Raw genomic sequence first — 20,573 nt, forward strand, 5'->3', positions numbered from 1 at the left:
TGATTTATTAACCCTCTCAACCCTTTTCTCCTGTCTTCTCCCCATAACCTTGTTGATGCCCTTACTAATCAAGAACCTATCAACTTGCACAGCTGTTTGTGGCAAAGAATTCCACAGATTCACCATCCTCTGGCTAAAGAAATTCCTCCTCATCTCTGTTCTAAAGGGACAATCCTCTTTTCTGAGGCAATGCCCTCTGGTCCTCGATTTCCACACTATAGAATCGGAATCAGAATCAGGTTTATTATCACCGGCATGTGACATGAAATTTGTTAACTTAGCAGCAGCAGTTCAATGCAATACATAATACAGAAGTGAAAAAAAAACATAAATAAATAAACAAATTACAGTATTCATCCATTGAATAGATTAAAAACTGTGCAAAAACAGAAATACTGTATATTAAAAGAAGTGAGGTAGTGTACAAGGGTTCAATGTCCATTTAGGAATCGGATGGCAGAGGGGAAGAAGCTGTTCTTGAATTGATGAGTGTGTGCCTTCAGGCTTCTGTACCTCCTACCTGATGGTAACAGTGAGAAAAGGGCATGCCCTGGGTGCTGGAGGTCCTTAATAATGGATGCTGCCTTTCCGAGACACCTCTCCTTGAAGATGTCCTGGGTACTTAGTAAGCTAGCACCCAAGATGGAGCTGATTAGATTTACAACCCTCTTCAGCTCCTTCGGTCCTGTGCAGTAGCCCCTTCATACCAGACAGTAATGCAGCCTGTCAGAATGCTCTCCACGGTACAGCTATAGAAGTTTTTGAGTGTATTTGTTGACATGCCAAATCTCTTCAAACTCCTAATGAAGTATAGCCGCTGTCTTGCCTTCTTTATAACTACATTGATATGTTGGGACCAGGTTAGATCCTCAGAGATCTTGACACCAAGGAACTTGAAACTTCCCACTCTCTCCACTTCTGGTTCCCCTATGAGGATTGGTACGTGTTCCTTCGTCTTACCCTTCCTGAAGTCCACAATCAGCTCTTTCATCTTACTGACATTGAGTGGCAGGTTGTTGATGCGGCACCACTCCTCTAGTTGACAAATCTCACTCCTGTACACTCTCTTGTCACTACCTGAGATTCTACCAACAATGGTTGTTTCGCCAGCAAGTTTATAGATGGTATCTGAGCTATGCTTAGCCACACAGTCATGTGTATACAGAGAGTAGAGCTGCGGGCTCAGCACACACCCCTGAGGTGCACCAGTGTTGATCGTCAGCGAGGAGGATATGTTATCACCAATCCGCACAGATTATGGTCTTCTGGTTAGGAAGTCAAGGATCCAATTGCAGAGGGAGCTACAGAGGCCCAGGTTCTGCAACTTCTCAATCAGGATTATGAGAATGATGGTATTAAATGCTGAGCAATAGTCGATGAACAGCATCCTGACGTAAGTGTTTGTGTTGTCCATGTGGTCTAAAGCTGTGTAGAAGCCATTGAAATTGTGTCTGCCGTTGACCTATTGTGGCGATTGGCAAATTGCAATGAGCCCAGGTCCTTGCATCCTCTCCACATCCACTCTACCTAGAGCTTTGAATATTCAATAGGTTCCTCATACGTTAGCCCTTTCTTTCCCAGGATCATACTCATGAACCTCCTCTGGACCTTCTCCAATACCAGTACCTCCTTTCTTAGATAAGGAACCTAAAACTGCTCATAATACTCCGTGTTGTCTGACCAATGCCTTATAAAGCCTCAGCATTACATCTTTGCTTTAACATTGCATTTGCCTTCCTTACCAGCAATTCCACCTCCAAATTAATCTTCAGGAAATCCTACACGAGGACTCCCAAGTCCCTTTGTACCTCAGATTTCTGAATTTTCTCCCTGTCTATAAAGTAGTTTACACCTTTATTCCTACTATCAAAGTGCATGACCATACACTTCTCTCTGCACTATGTTCCATCTGCCACTTCTTTGCAGTATAATTTCTTCTGCAGACTCCTTACTTCCTCAACACTACCTGTTCCTCCACCTATCTATGTATTGTCTGCAAACTTGGCCATAAATCTTGTAATCGTATCAGTTACATATAACATGAAAAGAAGAGGCCCCAATATTGACTCCTGCAGAACACCACTAGTCACCGACAGCCAACCAGATAAGTCCCTTTTATTCCTACTCTTTGCCTCCTCCCAGTCAACCACTTTTTTTTATGCATTCTTGTATCTTTCCTGTAACACCATCAGCTCTTGGTTCCTAAGGTAGTCATAGGCAGGAGTTGTAGTGGGGATAAGCTCCCACTACCTATAAAGTGCTTCAAATGGCGTGTGTCTCTAACAGCCTCTGACAACCAAGTCCAACTCTTGGCCTTTACGTGTGGCTTAGTGACTAGGCCCAGTGGAACTGTTTCTACTGATAAGGGAAGTGGCAAAGGTGGACCACGGGTGCCTCAAAACTGATTGCTTCGGGCAGGTGGGGCTTGTCAGCCTTGGATAGCAGCCCGCCCAGGAGAAGGAAAATTCTGATTTTAAACCCCGCTGCTTTGCGGCCATACCCACCATGGGAAAGGCTTCGGGGTAAACCCCGAGGAAGAAATCCAGAGCCGGGGACCCTAAGGCAGTTTGATGTTGTTACCACTTCACTCTGGCAACCTCTGCGATGATCCTGGTGCCAAGCTGTATTGGCGCTTGCCCTTCCCTTGGACTACATCAGTGATGTGGAGTGGGGGGGGATCCCACTGCCTGAGCAACAGCCAGTTCCTCAAATCTTCCTGCCCACGCTTGCACCCTGGAGAAGACACAGTCCGCCAGAGACGCAAACCCATGATCCCCTGGGATCGATGGCTGCCTACTATCAGCTCTTATCTTGTTTAGCAGCCTCAAATGTGGCACCTTGTCAAAGGCCTTCTGAAAATCCAAGTGAACTGCATCAACTGACTCTCCTTTTTCTATCTTGCCTGCTATTTCCTCCAAAGAATTCCAACTGATATATACAGAAAGATGCTAGAAAAGGGCCAGCAATATCCCGAATGATCTCATCCATACCTCCCCCCCACCAACTGTTTGTCTCACCTATAAGGGAAGAGGCTATGCAGCATCACGCCAGTATAGACTTATATTAGTAGAGTAATGAAAAGTGAGCCAACATGATTTCAGAGAGAAAATGGAAAATGCTGTGAAAGTTGGGGGTGGTGATGTATGGGAATTTCTTTGATGTCCAGAAGACCAATCAGTACACAGAAAGGAAGACAGGGAAGGATAGTAGGAAAGGAGGTGGAAGTCCTGAAGAGAGAATTTAAGGAGCTAGGTAGAAAACTGAAAATCCGGACCTCCAGGATAGTAATCTCTGGATTGCTGCCTGTGCTGTGCACCCGTGAGGGTAAGAATAGGATAATTTGGCAGATGAGTGTGTGGCTGAGGAACTGGTGCAGGAGGCAGTGTTTCAGATTTCCGGATCATTGGGATCTCTTCTGGGGCAGATATGACCTATACAAACGGGATGGGTTACTTCTGAATGCAGGAAGAACCAATATCCTTGCGGACAGATTTGCTAGAACTGTTGGGGAGGGTTTAAATGAATTTGGCAGGGAGATAGGAAACTGAGTGATAGGGCTGAAGATGGGGCATTTTCGCTACATGCAGAGGCAGTGTGTAGTGAGATTGTCAAGGAGAGCCAGCATGGCTTTTTGCAGGGCAAGTTGTGTCTTACCAACTTGATTGAGTTTTTTGACAAGGTGATGAGAGAGACTGATGAGCGTAGGACAGTGGATGTTGTCTACATGGATTTTAGTAAAGCATTTGAAAATGTCCCTCATGGGATTCTAATCCAAAAGATTAGGGGTCCGTGGCAAATTGGCTGTTTGTATTCAGAACCAGCTTGTGTGTAGAAGACTGATCGTAGTGGTCGAAGGGACTTATTCGAGCTGGAGATCTGTAATTAATGATGGTCGGCAGGGATGAATTCTGGGACCTCTGCTCTTTGTGATTTATATAAATGACCTGGATGAAAATGTAGATGGGTGTCTTAGTGAATTTCTGGGTGATACCAAGATTGGTGCAGTTGTGGATAGTGTAGAAGACTGGATAGATCAGTTGCAGATATGGGTAGAGAAATGCAGATAGAGTTTAACCCAGATAAATGGTCAGTATGATGTTGTGGGTGGGCATCACTGAGTTGTGGCTGAAAGAAGGACGTAGCTGGGAGCTTAACATCAAAGGATATACTTTGTATCAAAAGGACTGGCAGGAAGGATTGGGGGTGGAGTGGCTCTGTTGGTAAGAGATCTTTAGAAATAGGTAACAGAGAATGCAGACGAGATTTACAAGGATGTTGCCTGGATTGGACAGTGTGCATTATAAGAATAGGTTGAGTGAACTTGGCCTTTTCTCCTTGGAGTGACGGAGCATGAGAGGTGACCTGATAGAGGTGTACAAGATGATGAGGCATTGATCATGTGGATAGCCAGATGCTTTTTCTCAGGGGTAAAATGGCAAGGGAGCATAGTTTTAAGGTAGTTGGATATAGGTACAAAGGGGATGTCAGAGGTAAATTTTTCACACAGAGTGAAGGGTACGTGGAATGCACTGCCAGCAAAGGTGGTAGAGGCGGATACATTAGGGTCTTTTGGTATATGGAGCTTAGAAAAATAGAGGGCTATGCAGTAGGGAAATTCTAGGCATTTTCTAGAGTAGGTAATATGGTCGGCACAACATTGTGGGCTGAAGGGCCTGTAATGTGCTGTCGATTTCTATGACCTTTGCACCCTATAGGGTCAGAGAATGTTGAATCTTTGTGGGTGGAGTTAAGAAATTGCAAGGGTAAAAAAACCATTATGAGAATTATATACAGGCTTCCAAACAGTAGCCAAGATGTGGGGTTGAGATTGCAAATGGAGCTGGAAAAGGCATGTAATAAGGTCAATGTCACAATAGTAGTGAGGGCCCTCAATATGCAAGAAAATTGGGAAAATCAGGTTGGTATCAGATCATAAGAGTGGGAATTTGTTGAATGCCTATGAGATGGCTTTTTAGAGCAGATTGTGGTTGAGCCTACTAGGGGAAAGGCTGTCTTAGATCAGGTGTTGTGTTACGACCCAGATCTTGTTAGGGAGCTTAATGTAAAGGAACCCTTAGGAAGCAGTGATCATAATATGATTGAATTCATACTGTAATAAGTCACATGTATCAGTATCACAATGGAATAAAGAGAATTACAGAAACACGAGAGAGGAGCTTGCCCAGGAGGATTGGAGGAGGATACTGGCAGGGATGATGGCAGAGCAAAGGAGGATGAAGTTTCTGGGAATAGTTGACAAGGCTTGTGATATGTCCCACAGAAGTAGTTCTCAAAGTGCACAAAGTGCAGGATAGATATATCCCACAGAGACAGAAGTTCTAAAATGGCAGTGTTAGGCAACCATGGCTGACAAGGGAAGTTAAGGATTGCATAAAAGCCAAGTAAAGTGTATATAAGGTAGCAAAACTGAGTGGAAAGTTGGATGATTGGAAAACTTTTAAAATTCAACAAAAGGCAACTAAAAGCTATAAGAAGGGAAAAGATGAAATATGAGGGCAAACTAGCAAATAACATAAAGCAGGATACAAAAGAATTTTTTTCAGTTATATAAAGAGTAAAAGGGAGGTGAGAGTTGATATTGAACCACTAGAAAATGATGCTGGTGAGGTGGTAATGGAGGACAAAGAAATGGCAGATGAACTTAATGGATACTTTGCATCATTCTTCACTGTGGAAGACACTGGCAGTGTGCCAGAGGTCTGTGAGTGTCGGAGCAGGAGTGAGTGCCATTGCTATTCCAAAGGAAAAAATGTTCGGCCAACTGAAAGGTCTTAAGGTGGATAAGTCACCTAGACCAGATGGACAACATCCCAGAGTCCTGAGAGAGGTTGCTGAAGAGATAACAGATACATTGGTCACGATCTTTCAATGATTATTTTATTCTGGCATGGTCCCAGAGGACTGGAAAATTACAAATATCACTCCACTCTTCAAGAAGAGAGGAAGGCAAAATAAAGGAAATTATAGGCCAGATAATGGCTGGGAAAATGTTGAAGTCTATTACTAAGGATGAGGTTTCGAGGCACTTGGAGACTAATGATAAAATAAGTCAAAGTCAGCATGGTTTCTGTCAAGGGAAATCTCGCCTGACAAATCTGTTAGAGTTCTTCAAGGAGGTAACAAGCAGGGTGACAACGGTGAGGCAGTGGGTGTCATTTACTTGGATTTTCAGAAGGCATTTTGTGAAAGTGTCACTCATGAGGCTGCTTAACAAGATAACAATCTATGATGTTACTGGAAAGATATTGGCATGGATAGCAGAATGGCTGACAGGAGGAGGCAGTGTGCGGGAATAAAGGGAGCCTTTTCTGGTTGGCTGACAGTGACTAGTGGTTCCACTGGGGTCAGTATTGGGACTGCTTCTTTTCATATTGTTTGTCAATGGTTTAGGTAGTGGAATTGATGGCTTTGTAGCAAAGTTTGCCGATGATATGAAGATAGGTGGAGGGGTAGGTAGTGCTGAGGAAGCAATGCAATTGCTGCAGGACTTAGACAAATTGGAAGAATGGGCAGAAAAGTGGCAGATGGAATACAGTGTTGGGAAATGTATGATAATGCATTTTGGTAAAAGGAACAATAGAGCAGACTATTATCTAAATGGGGAGAAAATTCAATCATTAGAGTTGCAGAGGGACACGGGATTCCTTGTGCAAGACTCCCAGGTAAATTTACAGGTTGAGTCTGTGGTAAAGAAGGCAAATACAATGTTGACAGTTATTTTAAGTAGAATAAAATATAAAAGCAAAGAGATAATACCAAGCCCTTAGAAGCCTTTATTAGTCAGGCCACACTTGGAGTATTGTTAACTGTTTTGGGCTCCATATCTCAGAAAGGATGTGTTGTCATTGGAGAGAGTCCAGAGGAGGCTCATGAGGATGATTCCGGGAATGAAGGGGGTAACATATGAGGAGTGTTTAGCAGCTTTGGGCCTGTACTTACTGGAATTTAGAAGAATGTAGGGATATCTCATTGAAACCTACCAAATGTTGAAAGGACTAGATAGGGTGGATGTGGAGAGGATGTTTCCTGTGGTGGGGGTATCCAGAACTGGTGGGCACAGCCTTAAAATTGAGGAGCGACCTTGTAGAAAGGAGGTAAGGAGGAATTATTTTAGCCAGAGAGTGAATCTGTGGAATGCTCTGCCACAGACTGCGATGCAATCAAAGAAGAAGTTGACAGTCTCCTGATTGGTCAGGGCATCAAAGGATATGGCGAGAAGGCAGGTGTATGAGGCTGAGTGGGGTCGGGGATCAGCCTTGATGGAATAGCAGAGCAAACTCAATGGGCTGAATGGCCTAATTCTGCTCCCATGTATTATGGTCTAAATGTGAGATGTTGCACCTTAGCAGAGCAAATGCAAGGAGACAGTACACTGTCAAGGGCAAGACCCTTAACAGTGTTGCTGAGCAGAGAGATCTTGGGGTCCAAGTACATAGCTCTTTGAAAGTGGCTACACAGGTCAATAGGATGGTTAAGAAGGTTTATAGAATACTTGATTTTATTAGTTGAGGCATGACTTCAAAAGTCAAGGGGTTATGTTGCAACATTATAAAACTCTGATAAGGCTACTTCTGGAGTATTGCATACTGTTCTGGTCATCCCACTATCGGTAAGATGTTGGGTCTTTGGAGAGGGTGTAGAAGAGGTTTACCAGGATGCTGCCTGGTTTAGAGAGCATGTGCTATCATGAGAGGCTGGACAAACTTTGCTGTTTTCTCTGGAGAGGCAAAAGCTGAGGGGAGATCTGATAGAAGTTTATAAGATTATGAGAGATAAAGACAGAGCAGACAGGGAGTATCTTTTCCCCAGAGTAGAAATCTCTAATACCAGAGGGCATGCATTGGAGTTGAGAAGGGTCTAGGTTCAAAGGGGATGTGAGGGGTAAGTTTTTTACTCAGAGTGGTGATTGCCTGGGATGCACTGCCTGGCATGGTGGTGGAGGAAAATCTATTAGAAGATTTTTAGAGATAGGCACATGAATATGAGGGCGAAGGAGGGATACGGACATTGTGTTGGTTGGTGGGAGTAGTTTTTTGGGGTTTTTGATTTAATTTTTTTTAGCTGGCTCAGCACAACATACTGGGCCAAATGGCCTATTCCAGTGCTATACTGTTCTATGTCCAAGTTGTCAGGCAGCTGATAAGGGCAAAATTGCAGTCAGTAGAATGAGTTTCAGTGTAACAGGGACAAAATTGAAAAGCGTGTGAATACAGGACTGAAGGTGTCATATTTGAATGCACATAGTGTTTACGAAATAAGGTAGATGATCTTGTACAGCAGTTAGAGATTGGCAGGTATGATGTTGTGGGAATCATCGAATCATGATTGAAAGGACAGGGAGGTAGGGGTGGCATGTCTCTGTGGGTAAAAAATGAAATCAAATCTCTACAAAGAGGCGACATAGATCAGAAGATGTAAAATCATTGTGGGTAGAGTTGCAATGGTACTGCAAGGTAAAAATTGAAGTTATATGCAGGCTTCCAAGCAGTAACCAGGATGTGATCTACCAATTACAATGGGAGAGAAAGTGCTTGTCAAAAGGGCAATGTTATAATAATCATGGTTGGATTAAATATGCAGCTAGATTGGGAAAATCAGGTTAGTGCTGTTTTTGGATCCCAATGGAGAGAATTTGTAGAATGCCTACGAATGGCTTTTTAGAGCAGCATGTGGTTGATACCACTAGGAGATCAGCTATTCTGGATTGGGTGTTGTGTCATGAAAAGGATTTGATTAGGCAGTTTAAGGTAAAGGCACCCTTAGATAACTGATCATAATATGATAGAATTCATCCTGTAATTTGATAGAGAGAACCTAAAGTCAAATGTTTCAGTATTACAGTGGAGTAAAGGGAATTACAGAGGTATGAAAAAGGAGCTGGCCAAAGTTGATTGAAAGGGGACACTCACTAGCAGGGATGACAGTAGAACAGCAATGGCTGGAGATTCTGGAAGACATTTGGAAGGTGCACGATTCCAAAGGATTTGGTACATTCCAAAGAAGAAGAATTCTAAAGGCAACATGATACAACCGTGGGTGACAAGGGAAGTCAAAGCCAACATTAAGGCCAAAGAGAGGGCATATAATAGAGCAAAAATTAGTGGGAAGTTAGAGGATTTGGATGCTTTTAAAAATCAACTGCAGGTACCTAAAACATCATAAGAAGAGAAAAGATGAAATATTAAGGTAAACTACTTAATAATATAAAAGAAGATATCACAAGTTTTTCAGGGTAAAAGAGAGGCAAAAGTAGATACCAGTCAGCTGGATTGAATCTGGAGAGGTAATTACGGGGGTTAAGGAAATGGCAGATGAATTGGATAAGTATTTTGCATCAGTCTTCACTGTGGAAGGCAGCAGCAGTATGCCAGAAGTTGGAGGCTGAAGTGAGTACAGTTGCTGTAACTAGGGAGAAGGTGCTTGGGAAGCTGAATGGTCTAAGGTGGATATGTCACTGGACCAGATGGTGTATACACCAGGGTTCTGAAAGAGGTAGCTGAAGAGATTGTGGAGGCATTAATGATGATCTTCGAAGAATCACTGGATTCTGGCATGGTTCCAGGAGAATGGAAAATAGCAAATATCACTCCACTCTTCAAGAAGGGAGGGAGGCAGAAGAAAGGAAATTATAGACCAGTTAGCCTGACCTCAGTGGTTGGGAAGGTATTGGAATTGATGGTTAAGGATGAGTTTTTGGGGCACTTGGAGGCACATGATAAGATAGGCCAATGTCAGAATGATTTCCTTAAGGGAATATCTTGCCTGACAAATCTGTTGGAAATCTTTGAAGCAATAACCAGCAGGATGGACAAAGGAGAATTGATGGATGTTGTGTACTTGGATTTTCAAAAAGCCTTTGACAAGGTGCCACACGAGGCTGCTGAGAGCCCATGGTATTACACGAAATATACTAGCATGGATAGAACATTGGCTAATTGACAGGGGCAAAGAGTAGGGGAAAAAGGGAGCCTTTTCTGATTGGCTACTGGTGATTGGTAGTGTTCAGCAGGGGTCGGTGTTGGGACAACTTCTTTTTACATGTACTAAATGTCAATGACTTGGGTGACAGAGTTAATGGCTTTGTTGTCAAGTTTGTGTACAATACGAAGACAGGTGGAGGGGCAGGAAGTATTGCGGAACCAGGGTGGCTGCAGAAGGACTTTTACAGATGAGGAGAATGGGCAAAGAAGTGGCAATTGGAGTAGAGTTGGGAAGTGTATGGTAATGCACTTTGATAGAAGGGATAAAAGTGTCGACTATTTTCTGAACGGAGAGAAAATTCAAAAATCTGAGTTGAAAAGTGACTTGGGAGCCCTTGTGCAGGATTCCCTGAGGGTTAATCTGCAGCTTAAGTCAGTGGTGAGGAAGACAAATGAAATGTTAGCAACCATTTCGAGAGGACTAGAATATAAATGTGAGGATGTAAAGCTGAAGCTTTATACGGCATTGGTCAGACAGTACTTGGACTCCTGTGAGCACCCTGTCTGAAAAAGGACGTGCTGGTATTGGAGAGGGAAATGATTCTGTGATTGAAAGGCTTATCATACGAGGAGATTTGATGGCTCTGGACCTGTAGTCACTGTAATTTAGAAGAATGAGGGAGCATCGCATTGAAACCTATTGAATGTTGAAAGGCCTAGATAGAGTGGATATGGAGAGGATGTTTCTGATAGTGGGGGATTCCAGAGCGTACAACCTCAGTATAGAGAGACTTCATGTTCAAGTAGAAAGGAGATGAGGCGGAAGCCGGAGGGTAGTTAATCTGTGGAATTCACTGCCATTGGTAGCTGTGTTATTGAATGTATTTAAGGGAAGTGGATCAGTCACGATGATCTGCAGAGCAGACTCGATGAGCTGAATAGCCTAAATCCTCCAATATCTTATGGTCCTAGGGAGATGATTCCTATATAGACGTGAGGAGAGTGTATGTTATCTAACATGAGAGAATTCAATATTGTCCAAGTGACTGTAATGTGCCCTGATACAAAGAGCGGTGTTGTTCCCTGAGCTTGCACTGGATTTCATTTTAACAGTGCAGAGAGGTCAGAGGGGAGTAGGTTGGGGAATTCAACCTGCAGACTGAACGCAGGTGCTCCAAAATGGATCACCTGATCAGAGTTCAAGTTCAGAGTAAATTTATTATCAAAGTACATATCTGTCACCATATACAAATCTGGATTCATTTTCTCACAGGCATACACAGTAAATCCATGAATCACAATGGAATCTGTGAAAGACCACGCCCAACCGTATGGACTAAGTTCAAAGTAGCTCACAGAAAGTCATCGATGAACACCAGTGCCATCTTAGACAAACAATAAATGTGCAAATGGAGACAAACTGCGCAAATACAATAGAAAAAAAGCAATAAATATTGAGAACATGAGATGAAGAGTCCATCGGTTATGGGAACAGTCCAGTGACGGGAGTGAGTGAAGTTATCCCCTCTGGTTCAAGTGCCTGAATTTGGTTTCTCCAGGGTAGAGTAGACCACTGTGTGGACCAAGTGCCTCATCTAGAAAAACTTTCCGAGTGACTGTTTGGATTTCTGTTTTTTATTGTACGATTATGGTACAGACATGAGATCAGGTCCCTTCGACCTATAAGCGAGCTGTGCAGCAGCCCCTCGGAACTCAGCACGCACATCCCTGAAGCAGATTTTAAGCTAAGACAAAGCTGCAACGATGAACTGTAACCGACCCTTCGAGGAATTAATAAAACAACATTGGCTTTGCCTTGTCATGCTTTTTATTGGCTTAGGATCTGCGCTCTTGTCTGCATAACATTATCAATTCATTGTGGTTTATTGCTCGTAGAGTTACACAATTAAACTAACACAGTTAAGATCAGCAAACACAATCTGATGTACCAGGCATAGTGCTCATGTGGTGAAATACACAGGGACGATTTCACATCTGGAACTTGGCCACAGCATGATTTACTGTTTCTTGAAGATCCTTCTGGCTTCTTGTCCATCAATGTTAATGACCTATATTTCAAGGAAAAGATATTTAATTAGGAGGGAGATGACTTCCTTATTGTGTATCCTTCTATCGCAGTCATTTCCTGCTTTCTACAAACTAGAACACTCCATGTAACCCTTCTCTCCGTTCTGAAGGCAGAGTTTCTATAAATTTGGATGCCAAATCCTTTACTTCCACTTTCTCTGAGAATCCCTGGCTGTATCTTTCCTTTTGTCACTGTATAGCACCTGTTCTTCTACAGTATAACACTGGGATACAATATCAGTGAGGATGGGTCTGTCCGTGTATAACACTGGGATACAATATCAGTGAGGATGGGTCTGTCCGTGTATAACACTGGGATACAATATCAGTGAGGATGGGTCTGTCCGTGTATAACACTGGGATACAATATCAGTGGGGATGGGTCTGTCCGTGTATAACACTGGGATACAATACCAGTGGGGATGGGTCTGTCCGTGTATAACACTGGGATACAATATCAGTGAGGATGGGTCTGTCCGTGTATAACACTGGGATACAATACCAGTGGGGATGGGTCTGTCCGTGTATAACACTGGGATACAATATCAGTGAGGATGGGTCTGTCCGTGTATAACACTGGGATACAATACCAGTGGGGATGGGTCTGTCCGTGTATAACACTGGGATACAATATCAGTGGGGATGGGTCTGTCCGTGTATAACACTGGGATACAATATCAGTGAGGATGGGTCTGTCCGTGTATAACACTGGGATACAATACCAGTGGGGATGGGTCTGTCCGTGTATAACACTGGGATACAATATCAGTGAGGATGGGTCTGTCCGTGTATAACACTGGGATACAATACCAGTGGGGATGGGTCTGTCCGTGTATAACACTGGGATACAATACCAGTGGGGATGGGTCTGTCCGTGTATAACACTGGGATACAATACCAGTGGGGATGGGTCTGTCCGTGTATAACACTGGGATACAATACCAGTGGGGATGGGTCTGTCCGTGTATAACACTGGGATACAATATCAGTGAGGATGGGTCTGTCCGTGTATAACACTGGGATACAATACCAGTGGGGATGGGTCTGTCCGTGTATAACACTGGGATACAATATCAGTGAGGATGGGTCTGTCCGTGTATAACACTGGGATACAATACCAGTGGGGATGGGTCTGTCCGTGTATAACACTGGGATACAATACCAGTGGGGATGGGTCTGTCCGTGTATAACACTGGGATACAATATCAGTGAGGATGGGTCTGTCCGTGTATAACACTGGGATACAATACCAGTGGGGATGGGTCTGTCCGTGTATAACACTGGGATACAATATCAGTGAGGATGGGTCTGTCCGTGTATAACACTGGGATACAATACCAGTGGGGATGGGTCTGTCCGTGTATAACACTGGGATACAATATCAGTGAGGATGGGTCTGTCCGTGTATAACACTGGGATACAATATCAGTGAGGATGGGTCTGTCCGTGTATAACACTGGGATACAATATCAGTGGGGATGGGTCTGTCCGTGTATAACACTGGGATACAATATCAGTGAGGATGGGTCTGTCTGTGTATAACACTGGGATACAATACCAGTGGGGATGGGTCTGTCCGTGTATAACACTGGGGTACACTAACACTGGGGATAGGTTCATCCCTGTATAACTCAGAGGAAATCTGGAGGTAGATCTGAACCTACTATTTTCTCAGTGGATGTCATTGCTTTTACAACGTACTCATGTGACAAGGGCATTGCTGCTTGCAGAAAATGGACGTTTCAGGAACGGCAAACCAGGTATTAGAACAGAAGGGAAGAAATCAGAAGGGGAGTCATTCACCCTCAGCCTTCCTGCCATTGAACAAGTTCCTGCTGATCCTTGACCTCAGCACCATTGTCTTGTACTGTCCTCATGCCTTTGATTCCCTTTATCCAGAAATCCATTGATCTGTGTTTTGAATGAACTCAGTGATTTAATTTGCACTGCCTCCCATGATAGAAACTCCAAAGATTCATATCCCTCTGAGGAAAGAAATCTTTCATCTGAATCCCAGAAGGCTTTCCCCTTGTTTTGACACTGTGACCTTTGGCTTCTCACTCTTTGATGAGGAGAAACCTCCTCTCTGGCTGCCACTCATTGACCCATTCTAATTTTCAATGAGATCATCTCTCATGCTGTCAAAAGGCGCTGAATAACATGGGCAATTGATCCTTCCTCTCTTTCAACTATTTTGTAGCATTTCGTAAGATGTCCACAATTACAGAGAAATTTGTCCCATTGAGTCTGCTGTTCCCTTGTGGGGCTCTGTTGGCTCCTCCATGACCTTGGCTACCACAGCCCCAACCACGAATGACGCCCACTCTCCCCGTTTGCTCAGTAAATTTCAATCCATCAGGGACCTACCTGCACCAGCTTATCACCGTTAACCTCTCTGTTGATGGAGAAGTCTTTCCCATCCGAAAGCTTCTTAAAATGCCCGGTTAAGCAATTTGGGCTGGACAAGACAAATGTTCCCTGCAACAGAAAGAGGGAATTATGCCTCGAGCTCTCTGCTCTGGGCGAATGGCAATGTCTACAGGCTCCTGAGGTTTATTGGCTGCTGGTGTTTTGTCTCTGTTGGTAATATGGCTCGATAAGAACATTCATGAATCGCTGGTTCCACTGCCCAGGCCTTCCCTTTCAAGCAGTGATACCGCTGTGAATATGCTGCATGGTACTGCTGTGCTGTGCAGAAGACATGACTCGGGCCAGGACGGCTTGATAGGTTATTTCAGTCCTCATTACAAGAATTAATCTTGGGTGCAATTTTAAACCTACCCACCTGACCAGAATCAGCCAGCGACCGCGTAACACCAGTTGCCCATTTATTCCTCTGTAGCCCTTCTTGGCTTAATCTGCCTCAATAAGAAAGCCACAAAGACACCTCCTCAAATCAGCGGGGCCCTTTTCAAAAGAAGCATGCCTACTCACAATGAGCAACTGGAAATTTACCACAGGGCAACTGGGTGAACCTCATGGCAGAGGGCCAGGAGCACGGTAATGGTGGGGGAAGCAGGTCACTCCAGCTGTCATCCCCTCTGACCTGTGGAACCTGTGGATGTCATTGGGTAGGAGGGGGATATGATCCCCTGCTTTCAGTGCCAGTCCGCATTTACTTATTTATTTATTTAACCATATAACAATCACAGCACGGAAACAGGCCATTCCGGCCCTCCTAGTCCGTGCCGAAAAATCTCTATTTCTTGAGATAGAGCGCGGAATAGGCTCTTCAAGTCACAGCGCATAGCAATCCCCCAATTTAATCACATCCTAATCATGGGACAACTTACAATGACCAGTTAAACTATCAAACGAGATGTCTTGTGGGAGGAAACCGGAGCATCTGGAGGAAACCCTCAGGGAGAACTCCTATGGGCAGTGGTGGAAATGAACCTGGGTCTCTGATTCTGTAAAGCGTTGTGCTAACCACCACGCTCCGGTGCCACTATCTGCCTCATGTCAGCTCCTTGCTTAAAATGTGTGGGGTGCCACGCTGTAATTTAAATCGGACCTTAGAGTTAAATCTCACAGCAGGGAGAGAGCTATGAAAGGGCTGACCAGCCAACCTGGTTATAGTTTTCCCATGCTTCACAAGAAGAGTAGAATGTTGGCTGAGAAGCGAACTGGCTGTGCCGCACGCTGATCCCCAGTGGGCATCAGTTCTATTGGAGAAGGAAAATCATGGGGGGGGGGGTGATATTACCTTCACTTTACTACCATCAGCAAGGGTATTTTCAAATTCCTCCTCCAAATACCACTCTGTAGTCTTAGTACTGAGGCAGCTTTTCTCAATGATTGTGAACTTCTTTCCTTCTTGATTGATGCCTATTTCCATCATGTCGTCCAGCACCATCTTTCTCTGCTTCTCAGGTAAACCTAAACAATGACAGCACAAAACCGCAATGCCGGGCTGAGTGTGTGGACAGAGTAGAAAACCCAGAGCAACCTGCGACTGGATCTGCTGAGTCAAAAGCCCCCAGACAGGGGGCTCATAAAACCTTGATCTCTTACATCAGAGGTCTAAAATGGCGTCAGTTTACACTGAGACAAAACCTAATTAGACCACACCAAGAGTAACACGTATAGTTGTGGTTAACATGCTTTTCAAAGGATACATTAGTCTTAAGTATGAAGAATTGCTTAACCGGAATTATATCTAGACTCCAGTTTAAGTCTGTCTCAGTAAACAGTGAATAGAAATATTCTTAAATATACACACATGTCCTGTGGCTCGAGACATAGGCTGTCCTGTTGATTTCCAAGGGGACCTTTTCTCTCCCTGGCTACCCTTTTATTCTTAATATAGTTGTAGAATCTCTTGAGATTTTTAAATTCATCTGCCAGATCCACCTCTTACCCTCTCTTTGTTCCCCTTATTTTCCCTTCAGGTATATTCTTAATCTTTTTAAAGTCATCAAGGGATCTAAACATCCCCAGCATCCTAACTCCAAGGTATGGTTTCTCCTCTTCCTTGAAATCTCCTTTGAAATTACCTTTCTTGCCTTAAATTCATGCCCTCTGGAATTAGACATTTCAACCTTGGGAAAAAGGCACCGTCTGGGGAAAAGCTATGCCTCCCATAATCTTATAAATTTCTATCAGATCTCCTCTCAGCCTCTGTCGATTCAGTGAAAATGACCCAAATGACTCAATTTCCAAGATGGCGGTGCGACGCAGCTTGCAGCGGCCACTCCGGAGCTGATTATCTGTTATTTGTGAAGTGGGGTGCCGTGCGCAATCATAATCGATTGAAAACGGACGTGGGAGCACGGAGGAACATTGGGAAATCTCCAGGAAGACCTTCTTCGTTGCTGCTGCTGCTGTGAGGTCCGGGACTCTGCTGGGAAGAACAGGCCCCCAGTCCTCAGGGTCGCGTTGCCGATGGCCGTTGGCGGGGCCGTCTTAATACGCTCGGCAGAGGATGGTTCTCGGAGAAGCTGTGCCGGAGGGGATGGTCGTCGGCTCGGAGGTTCGACGGACTCGGAGTCCACTGCGGTCAGGTCGCTTTCGGTGTGTGCTGCGTCTGCGAGGCTGAGTCGGGCGGTGCCGTGGAAGTCCATAGTGGGGGTATTCCCTTCCGCTGCCAGCGTGGGATGGTGAGTCTGTCGGAACCCTGGGGACTTGTGGAAACTGTGTGGTGATTTCTTTTGAACTTATAGTCCTTTAACATCTTTGGACTATTTTTACTGTGCCCATGGTCTGTTTTTTTTTATCAATTATACTACTGTTTGCACTGTTGTAACTATCTGGTTCCACTACTATTGCCCCTTTTTCAGTTCCTGCTGAATCACATTGCTTTGTCCCAGTCTCTGCACCTTACCATCAATCCCTTCGTCAGTTGTCTGTGTTAGTTGAACCCTTAGGGGTGAATGATGGCACTTTGCTGGGGGGTCTAGTGTGTGATGTGTGATGAGCAAACCAGGTGGAGATGGGGTCCAGAGTTGACCCCCCTCTGAATTATGCTGCTAACGAGAGAGAGAGAGAGAGAAGAGGGGGGAGGCCTCCTGCTGCAGATGCTGATAATGAGAGAGAGAGATGATTTAGTATTATGGCTTCTTCGATAATTGTTTACTTTACTTCCAAGGACTTTGCCTGCTTGTGAGCATTCCTGCTGAGACAGCGAAACAATGCCAGGTGGTGGACACGTGACGGATGGCTCGTACCCCAGCAGGGGAGATAAAAAGTGAGTCTGCTGAGACACTGGCAGACACGCCACGGGACACTGAAAGAGTGTTGTGCACCCACAGGAAGGTGGGGGTCTGGAGGATCGATTCGGGGGAATCGGTCAGAGGCTCACAGTGTGTGAAGGCAGACTTGTGGGGGCTTGTGTGTGTGTCCACCCTCGCCTGGGTGACAGGCTCACCAATGGTCTGGCTGGGAATGGAGGGGTCACAGTTGGTGATCGCAACCGCACAACTGGACAAGACGACAATGGATGGTTTGCCTGCTGCAACTGCTCACCTCTCGCTTGCTCTCTCTCCCTCCAACGGTACAACAGCAACTACCTCGACTTAAACTGAACTGAACTCTGCACCATCTTAAGACTATTTATTTACCCCTAGACTTTGATAGAGCTTGGTTTTGATTCCTATTTCCACACTTCTGTATATATCATTGCTAACCTGTTTTATGTATATTTGCATTTTATTGTACTGTATTACTTAGTTTACTAATAAACACTTTTAGTTACAGTACCACCAGACTCCAACGTATCATTCCATTTCTGCTGGTTTGGTAACCCAGTCACGGGGTAGGTGACAAGTGGTTTCCAGTGCATGTGTAGGGGTAAGGAATGGGCATCCAGCCCTTCCAGTAACTAACAAATGAGAAATTCTGCAGATGCTGGAAATCCAAGCAGCACACACAAAATGCTGGAGGAACTCAGCAGGCCAGGCAGCATCTATGGAAAATAGTAAACAGCTGACTCATGAAGATCTGACTCCTGATGAAAGGTCTTGGCTCACGACGTCAACTGTACTCTTTTCCGTAGACGATGCCTGGCCTGCTGAGTTCCTCCAGCATTTTGTGTGTTTTGCTTCCAGTGATTGATGTGAGTTTCTCCGATGTTAAGCTGCAACCTCAAACACATCTTGCATCACTTTCTACAGTCAAAATAGGTGCAGGGGAGGCGGGTTATATCTGATTCGAGCATATAGGTCCTCTAGAAGAACAAGAGACCTTTAGAGAACAGCAGCCATTAGCAGGGGATCAGACATTGCCTCTAGTCATAGCACTGCTCCAATTCCAGGGCTCGCAGATGATCAAGTGAAGGGGGTTAGGCAGTTGCTGTGCAAATTTGCTCATGTTTTTGTTACTTCCGAAGATGATCTGGATGCACGAACATCATTCATCATGAAATCCCTGAGGCTGATGATGCTCCTATTTGTCAGAGGTATCGGAGGATTCCCCCTAGCCAGTACGAAGAGGTTAAAGTCCGTACCAAGAAACTTCTAGAGCAGGGTGATCAGAGAGAGTAGTAGCCTCTACTCTTCCTCTTGGTGATAGTTAGGAAGAAGTTCAGCTCAATGTGGATGTGTGTTGACTACACCATAATCAGGAAGGATACCTGCCTTCTTCCCTCATATTGAAGAATTGCTAGACTCATTAAGTGGTGCAAGACTGTAGGAAATTGAATGCCATAATCAGGAAGGACATCTACCTTCTTACCCCATATTGAAGAACTGCTAGACTCCTTGAGTGGAGCAAGATGGTTTTCTACCCTCGAACAAGAGAAAATCTGCAGATGCTGGAAATTTGAGCAACACACACAAAATGCCGGAGGAACTAATCAGGCCAGGCAGCATCTCTGGAAAAAAAGTACCATCGATGTTTTGGGCTGAAACCCTTCAGCAGGATTAGCCAGTACCTAAAATCAGGTGGAAGTGGTGGAGGAGGATAGATCTAAAACTGCTTTTTGTACTCCATTTGGCCTGTATGAACTCTGTTGAATGGCCTTCAGTCTTTGTAATGCTCCAAGGACGTTTCAAAAGTTAATGGAGTGCATCCTGGATGACCAGCGTTTCCAGTCCCTGTTGCTTTATCTTGATGACGTGGTTGTTTTCTCCTCCACCTTCGAAGAGCACCTTTGTCTTGAACTGGTTTTGTCATGCTTTGAGCAGTACAGCCTTAAGGTTAAGATCAGTAAGTGTTCTTTCTTCAAGTCTGAAGTATCATACCTGGGACACGTCAGCTCTTCTGAGGGGGTGTCCTAGAAAGGTTCAAGCCTTGGCTGAGTGGAGAAGGCCCGAGAGCAGCAGCCTTTCCCAGGCTTTGCCAGCTTTTACAGGAGGTTCATAAGGAACTTTGCACATATTGCTACCCCTCTTCATGCTCCTTCTGCTTTGGGCTCTGCAGAGAAGAAGAGACTCCACTTGTCAGCCCACTTGTTCTGTCTGCAGTGGAATCCAGAATGTGAGACTGCTTTCCTGACTCTGAAAGAGAAGTTTGCCACAGCTCCAGTGCTGGCCTATGCAGACTTCTGAAATCCATTCATTCTGGAATTTGATGCAAGCCACCAAGATCTTGGGGCAGTAATTTCCCAGGAGATGGTCGGGCAGAGGAAGCAGGTTGCCTGTGTCAGTTGGGCATCAGAACAGGAACATGGGAAATTCTAGTGTCATGACTCTTGAGCTGCTAGGTCCTAAGTGGGCAGTCACTGATAAGACCAGGGAGTACTTGCTCAGCAATAAGTTTCTGGTCCTGATAGACAACAACCCAATGAACCATCTACAGACCTTAAGATTGGGGCTATAGAATCAGAATCAGGCTTATTATCATCAGCATGTGTTGTGTAATTTGTTAACTTAGCAGCAATGCAATACATATCATAGAAGAAGGAAAAAGTAATAAAATAATAATAATAAATAAATCAATCAATTACAGTATACGTATATTGAATATATTAAAAATAGTGCAGAAAACAGAAATAATATATATTAAAAAGTGAGGTATTGTTCACAAATTCAATGTCCATTTAGGAATTGGATGCAGAGGGGAAGAAGCTGTTCCTGAATTGCTGAATGTGTGCCTTCAGACTTCTGT

The 20,573-nt window shown here is 44.4% G+C and overlaps 1 protein-coding gene across 3 annotated transcripts in view; it reads right to left on the bottom strand.

Moving 5' to 3' along the window:
* Positions 1-11,751: 11,751 nt before the first annotated feature.
* The window catches only part of LOC140714474 (fatty acid-binding protein, intestinal-like), a 559,271-nt gene continuing 550,449 nt past the window's right edge, over positions 11,752-20,573 (bottom strand). For all 3 annotated transcript variants that reach the window (XM_073025770.1, XM_073025769.1, XM_073025768.1), the window contains exons 3-5: positions 15,736-15,908; positions 14,397-14,507; positions 11,752-12,010 (exon numbers count right to left, since the gene is read on the bottom strand). In XM_073025770.1, the coding sequence (XP_072881871.1) occupies positions 11,960-12,010; positions 14,397-14,507; positions 15,736-15,908 (335 nt within the window). In that variant the 3' untranslated portion in view covers positions 11,752-11,959. The remainder of the gene's footprint in view (positions 12,011-14,396; positions 14,508-15,735; positions 15,909-20,573) is intronic.

This window comes from Hemitrygon akajei, chromosome 21 (assembly GCF_048418815.1).
Source record: "Hemitrygon akajei chromosome 21, sHemAka1.3, whole genome shotgun sequence".
NCBI classification, from domain to species: domain Eukaryota; kingdom Metazoa; phylum Chordata; class Chondrichthyes; order Myliobatiformes; family Dasyatidae; genus Hemitrygon; species Hemitrygon akajei.